At 41.0% G+C, this 7,009-nt stretch overlaps 1 protein-coding gene across 1 annotated transcript; it reads left to right on the plus strand.

Annotated features, from left to right (window-relative positions):
• Positions 1 to 1,535: 1,535 nt before the first annotated feature.
• On the plus strand, positions 1,536 to 4,016 carry LOC134815803 (uncharacterized). Its single transcript, XM_063824391.1, has 3 exons — positions 1,536 to 1,673; positions 2,482 to 2,663; positions 2,817 to 4,016. The coding sequence occupies exons 1-3, from the start codon at positions 1,559 to 1,561 to the stop codon at positions 3,690 to 3,692; spliced, it is 1,173 nt and encodes a 390-aa protein (XP_063680461.1). The 5' UTR covers positions 1,536 to 1,558; the 3' UTR covers positions 3,693 to 4,016.
• The last annotated feature ends 2,993 nt before the right edge of the window (positions 4,017 to 7,009 follow it).

Consider the following 7,009-nt stretch of genomic DNA (forward strand, 5'->3'; position numbering starts at 1 on the left):
ACGCTAACTATGCGCTACTATTGCTGCACCCAGAACTCTACTCTAACTAAACCCCTCCACCACAGTAGCAGCACCAGTAGTTACGCTAACTATGCGCTACTATTGCTGCACCCAGAACTCTGCTCTAACTAAACTCCTCCACCACAGTAGCAGCACCAGTAGTTACACTAACTATGCGCTACTATTGCTGCACCCAGAACTCTGCTCTAACTAAACTCCTCCCCACAGCTGTAGCAGCACCAGTAGTTACGCTAACTATGCACTACTATTGCTGCACCCAGAACTCTGCTCTAACTAAACTCCTCCACCACAGTAGCAGCACCAGTAGTTACACTAACTATGCGCTACTATTGCTGCACCCAGAACTCTACTCTAACTAAACTCCTCCCCACAGCTGTAGCAGCACCAGTAGTTACGCTAACTATGCGCTACTATTGCTGCACCCAGAACTCTGCTCTAACTAAACTCCTCCCCACAGTGGCAGCACCAGTAGTTACGCTAACTATGCGCTACTATTGCTGCACCCAGAACTCTGCTCTAACTAAACTCCTCCCCACAGTGGCAGCACCAGTAGTTACACTAACTATGCGCTACTATTGCTGCACCCAGAACTCTGCTCTAATTAAACTCCTCCCCACAGTGGCAGCACCAGTAGTTACACTAACTATGCGCTACTATTGCTGCACCCAGAACTCTGCTCTAACTAAACCCCTCCCCACAGTAGCAGCACCAGTAGTTACGCTAACTATGCGCTACTATTGCTGCACCCAGAACTCTGCTCTAACTAAACTCCTCCCCACAGTGGCAGCACCAGTAGTTACGCTAACTATGCGCTACTATTGCTGCACCCAGAACTCTGCTCTAACTAAACTCCTCCCCACAGTAGCAGCACCAGTAGTTACGCTAACTATGCGCTACTATTGCTGCACCCAGAACTCTGCTCTAACTAAACCCCTCCCCACAGTGGCAGCACCAGTAGTTACACTAACTATGCGCTACTATTGCTGCACCCAGAACTCTGCTCTAACTAAACTCCTCCCCGCAGTAGCAGCACCAGTAGTTACACTAACTATGCGCTACTATTGCTGCACCCAGAACTCTGCTCTAACTAAACTCCTCCCCACAGTGGCAGCACCAGTAGTTACGCTAACTATGCGCTACTATTGCTGCACCCAGAACTCTGCTCTAACTAAACCCCTCCCCCGCAGTAGCAGCACCAGTAGTTACACTAACTATGCGCTACTATTGCTGCACCCAGAACTCTGCTCTAACTAAACTCCTCCCCGCAGTAGCAGCACCAGTAGTTACACTAACTATGCGCTACTATTGCTGCACCCAGAACTCTGCTCTAACTAAACTCCTCCCCACAGTAGCAGCACCAGTAGTTACGCTAACTATGCGCTACTATTGCTGCACCCAGAACTCTGCTCTAACTAAACTCCTCCCCACAGTTGCAGCACCAGTAGTTACACTAACTATGCGCTACTATTGCTGCACCCAGAACTCTGCTCTAACTAAACTCCTCCCCACAGTGGCAGCACCAGTAGTTACGCTAACTATGCGCTACTATTGCTGCACCCAGAACTCTGCTCTGATAGTAGGTGTCCTCCTCAGCACTTCCTCTTTTATTACGGAGTCCTTCCACTTTATGCCAGCCATTCACATCTTCCTAGGTAAGAATAATCACTAGTCACCATAGTTACACTACTAGTTACCATAGTTACACTACTACATTCACATCTTCCTAGGTAAGAATAATCGACTACTACACCAAATAAAATTATGATAATACTAAAGGAACATTGCAAGTACTCCACTGACTTAAGTAACTGAAAAAAGTTACATTTTTTTTCCAAAAAAGGCTGTACCCTATAGGGCCTGTACGGTACGTACCTTTAAAAGTTGCTGTACCGTACGTAATTTAAGCCCAGTATCGTACGTACTTCTCATTATAGGGTAAGAATAGCAGGTGAAACATGAAACCCGGCCGTTAGGGCAAGATAGGGAGGATAAAATGACTTTGTTTGAAATAGGTATCACCCAAAATCATCTTTATCACCTTATCTCCTAGATTTTGTTTAAGTTTAACCAAATCAAGATAATATTACCTCTCAATTGCTGATCTAATTTACTTGCCGGAACACTGAAATCATGATTTGAACAAGGGATCGTTCACATATAACGTACTAGGCTACTAGTGTTTGTCATTTTATACCTCCCCATCAAAAAATCCTTCTGTCCCTGCTCCCCATCCCCCTTTTATGTTTTTTATGACTATTCTTTAGAAATCACACGTCGTGATTTCCCTGCACTCGGGCAGTTCCCAGTTCCTGACGTTAGGTTCACATATTGTCCAAAAATTGATTACGTAATATGTAATAATAACGACCCTTAAGTATTTCTGAACCCGTCTTGCCCGGATTACATAATATGTTAACGATTCCTAGTTCCAACTTTGACACTAGTTTTGTTTTACCCCAGCAATCTGCATGGGAGTTGCCCGAGCCCTGGTGGATACGTCAGTACTTCACATCATAGCCGGCAAGAACCCAGCCCTCCCGGGAACCACAGGTTTTAGCATTTGGTCCGCCACATTGGGGTTCAGTTACGCAGTGGCTGGAATGATCATGTTCTTTATCTCAGATTCAGATAGTATCTCACAGGTTTGTCATGTTCTTTAAGTTTATATTCAATGGATATTAGAAAAAAATTTACATGCCATTAAAAAGGATTCTTGGCACTAATTATTTCTGCCCTACTTCCCCTTTTTCTGCGAGACTGAAAATTGCATGTGTTCACTGAATGTTTGTTTTCAGGCCACGGACAGTGTAAACAATGCTAACAGTACCGCCCTAACTGGTGATCCAAATTTAGCGTTTAGTTTCGCGGAGATGGTCACACCAATGGTTATCTACATAATCGGGGGAGGGTTCTTAGTGGGTGCTTCCGTAAAAGGCAAATGCGACTTGAAACAGCAGCTGATTGAAAATGATCCCCGCAAAGGGTCGGTCAGACTGAACAGACGGGCTTATTGTGCTGTAGCTGTAATGATACTATTCTACGGGTTTATAGGCAGCAACCTGTTCCAGTTGTTTGCAGTTTGCTCGGATAGTATTGGTTTCCAGGCTCAGTCTCTCACTTGTTTCGGAGTAGCCTTCACTCTGATGAGTCTATATGTGACATACCGAGGGAAATCCGAGCTGGATACCTCTGCAATACTTTCCACTCTCCTGGTTATTGGGTTTATCTTAACAGGGATCCTCTTCCCTGTGGACTGTATTGCTGGGGAGGATTTCTACATGATGGGGAGTTCCATGATGCTCATCCCCATGGCAGGGATGTTCCTAGGAGGGGGGTGTGGTCTCCTCACTTGCGAGGTCCTGTCTCTTGTCTCCATGGGGTGGCCCACTATCTTCAAATACGCAGCTCTGGTGTCTTCACAGGGACTGTGGGCGGCTGCCTCCCCCTTTGTCCCTATAGACGGCTGGCCGCGTAACTTCCTTGTTATAATGTCAGTCCTTGCTGTAGTGTATTACTTCACCGCCTTTTACATTCACGCTGTTCTTAAGAGGTTCAAGAAGGTGAAGGATAGGGAGAGGTTGACGTACGGAGCAGTGGACCAAAAACCTAAAGAAATTGAAAACATACCAATACCATCATCTTCAGCTACATCTGATGTGGTCCCTGTTTGAATCGTGCTTCTTCGCTCTAAAAGCAACAAATGAACACTATCACAACATCTCTATTACTATTAGTGGTAATATCTTTGTCAGGGGAATATAAAATGGGAGATGAGATCTGAATAGTCTATATCAATAAGTTCACGATTGTAGTGGATTCCTGGTCATATACAAATGAGACAAATAAAGCTTCTAGAAGGTTCCAGAAGTGTGGGGACCACCAAACCTGTCGCCTCGGGAAGGACATTTGCACCATCGTAGGCGCATGTGTGAGCTGAAATACGTATTTTCTTCCCTGGTCAACTTACCAATATTACTTTATAAATTTGAGCATTTTTATTTCCTTTTCACCCTTTTGAAAAAAGGCAATAGTGAAAGGTTACGAATGGAGGTTTTTGCAGAAAAACGTGGATTTTGGAGAACGAGATAGGTGGGTTTAAATATGTCGTGTGTTCGTTCGTTACCATTTTTTTATAATTATTACAGGTTATATATATAATGAATATCATCATTGTCAAAAATAAAAACCAGTCCATGGGACTGAAAAAATTAATTAACTTTCGATTCGAAAGAGTTAAATTCTAAATCATCCATGTTAGATAATTCTACAGTTCTATTTGAGGTTTTTCTAGATCCTCTTATACATAATAAAATCATTTTTCTAATTAAAAAAGATAACTTACACCGATAATAATTAATAATATCGCTGTAATTCTGTTTTTGTTTATATGCAAGTTTATTGCATAGTAGTTTCTCGAACGTCTTAGCCTGCGGTCCCATGCCACCCGTCACTGAGTAGATTAATGGAGCAAATGATCCGTGCTCTACATTTAAAATCCTTTCGTTGTAACATCTGGATTTCTGTTTCTCGGCATTCTCCATGACTTTCTTTGTCGAATGTTGAAGGTAGGAATTAGAATTAGGATTAATTACCTTAACATCGAAAAAAGCCACTTGGCCTGCCCTATAGAAACCACGAGCTTTTATATCCGGTCTCGCCTGGTCACCCGTAAGTGTCGAAGACCTCGTGAACTGCTCTCCTTCTAGTTCTTGAAGCTGAGGTTCAACTTCCACGTCCGAGCAAACCGTCTTCAACAAGCCTCCTAAAAAATCCCTAATTTCGTTGTGTCTGATAATGATGTAGCCACCAAGATGGCAATTTAGAGAATGGTTCACATCAAACGTTTTTCCACATGGACAGTGTGAAGGTAAACGATCCAGATCTAAGTTGTATCGCAATCTGATAGAATCCCTAAATTCAGATTTATTTAGAACGAAACCATGTTTTCTTAGTGGTAGACATGAGAGCCAATTTGAGCTCCCTGGTTCGCTAATCTGCTCCAAAATCCTTGCAGTGTTCTTGTCAACCTTTTTAAGTATCTCCTCTTGTTGTTCTTTATATTCCAAAACACGCTGTTTTAACATATCTTGAAGCTCATCTCTCGATTCCGTGTCAGTTGTAGCAAGAGATTTTCCTTTCATGGAATTTACCAGTCCCCGGGTTACCAAAAGCGATGCAGCATGTTCTCTTTTCGCTAGATACTCCAACTGTGGCATTCCCATACCTCCGTTCTTTAATGGTAATGACATAAGCTCTCGGTGTATAGGAGATACTGGACAACCAAATATAGTTGGAATAAGCTCATGAGTGATTATTTTGTCAAGAGGGCCCATATAAGAGCTGATATCTAGTGTCCTCATAAAATATGTAAATTTGTGGCGGACACCGTGCGTAAAACAAGCGTAGGCTGCCTGAGGCTGTGATTTGGCAAACTGTACTAACTTACCATGCAACGAAAAAGTTGGGCGCGCGCGAGGATTGCTTGCGGAGATGTGATGTATAGATAGCCTGTGATCTATGAATGCGCGGCGCGACTGTGTATATGATGCATGTAATGTATAATATTACTATTAGGTAATACACCCAATTTGTACGTGGCACGCGTAGTGTATTGATGTGTACACGAGTATATATAATTGATTCACGATGTCAATCCTTCGCAGCTCGGTGAGGCACAGTGGTGCATCTCGCCGATCTACCGAAGGTAGAGAAGCGTTGGTTGCGAGAAGCGTTGGTTGCGAGAAGCATTATTTGATGCGCGCGCGACCCAGTAGTGCATCGCGCTACAAATATATAATAGTTTACCTTTGCTGATAATTTCTTGAATTACAGATACAAGTTAAGTTCTATGGCAATTGAACTGAATTTCAAGTGTTTCCCGTATTTGATGCATAATTGATCAATATTATTATCATGAAGATTGAAGTGAGCTGATTGGAGCTTATAGTTATACTTAAATTTATATAGTATATACTTATAGTATACTTATACTTAAATATATATAGTAAATGTGAAATGGAAATCTAGCGTCCGCCAAAACGAAACAACGGGCGCAATTCTTGTTTTGTGCTCAAGGTAATTATTAAATTATTGTTAATTACTTATTTAAACAATATTATGAGAGTTGAGGTTCCAAGTTCCAACTACATGTAGTGTTGCCATGGTTACATTATCATCAATATGAGAAGAAGATTTTTTCTTTTAAATACAAGTTTAATGAGAATTTAAGATTTCTCCACGAACATGTTCAATCAATTAAAACACAAAATATAATACTGACTACTGAGAAATAGGTTAGTCGGATAACACTCCCATTTAACTGTTGAGAGGTATGCTAGGTCAAGAATGAAATGTCAGCGTTGGATTAATTTAAAAGACATGATTAAATGTGATTTGAATTTTATAAGGTTTAAATTTAGACATTATTCGAGATCAATTTGAAATGGCGAATATTAGATTGTTTTGAACAATATTTTAATGGATTAAGATTTCTGATAGAGATCAGTTTACTGTGTGTTCAAGAACACGATTTTTATATTAAAAACTTCTGTTAGCATATCATAATACTATCTGTTATAAGAGTATTAAACAGGTTGTATATCCCGGCCACCCCTCCCTTCATAATAGTCTTATACATAGCTATTGTGTTAAACTTACACTAACATCGTAATCATTAGAAACCCAGGGCCCCTCAGTGATTACGTAATATGTGAATAATATGTAATATGTTAACTACCTGCTTAATACTCGGCTGTATCTGTTACTTGGCTTAATTCTGAGTAGTTTCAGTTTTTCATTAACTTTTCAAAACTCATGTTGAGTAGTCTCTAATTTTCAAAATGTTTCAAAATTCAAATACCATTTGTTCAAATAGTTACTGTTGCCATAGTTACTGTTCAAATGTACATTTAATAAAACCTCCGTTTATATCATTTATCAAGCTTAAGTATACTTTAACTTCGGGTATATTTAACACATCTTATTTAGT

This window comes from Bolinopsis microptera, chromosome 5 (genome assembly GCF_026151205.1).
Source record: "Bolinopsis microptera isolate Bmic1 chromosome 5, MBARI_Bmic_1.0, whole genome shotgun sequence".
In the NCBI taxonomy this organism is placed as follows: domain Eukaryota; kingdom Metazoa; phylum Ctenophora; class Tentaculata; order Lobata; family Bolinopsidae; genus Bolinopsis; species Bolinopsis microptera.

What these genes read in the sequence shown, in the direction of transcription:
- LOC134815803 (XM_063824391.1), top strand. Translation starts at nt 1,559, where the DNA reads ATGCGCTACTATTGCTGCACCCAGAACTCTGCTCTGATAGTAGGTGTC. An exon ending in AGCCATTCACATCTTCCTAG is followed by an intron (nt 1,674 to 2,481) that starts GTAAGAATAATC and finishes GTTTTACCCCAG; the next exon opens with CAATCTGCATGGGAGTTGCC. An exon ending in ATTCAGATAGTATCTCACAG is followed by an intron (nt 2,664 to 2,816) that starts GTTTGTCATGTT and finishes GTTTGTTTTCAG; the next exon opens with GCCACGGACAGTGTAAACAA.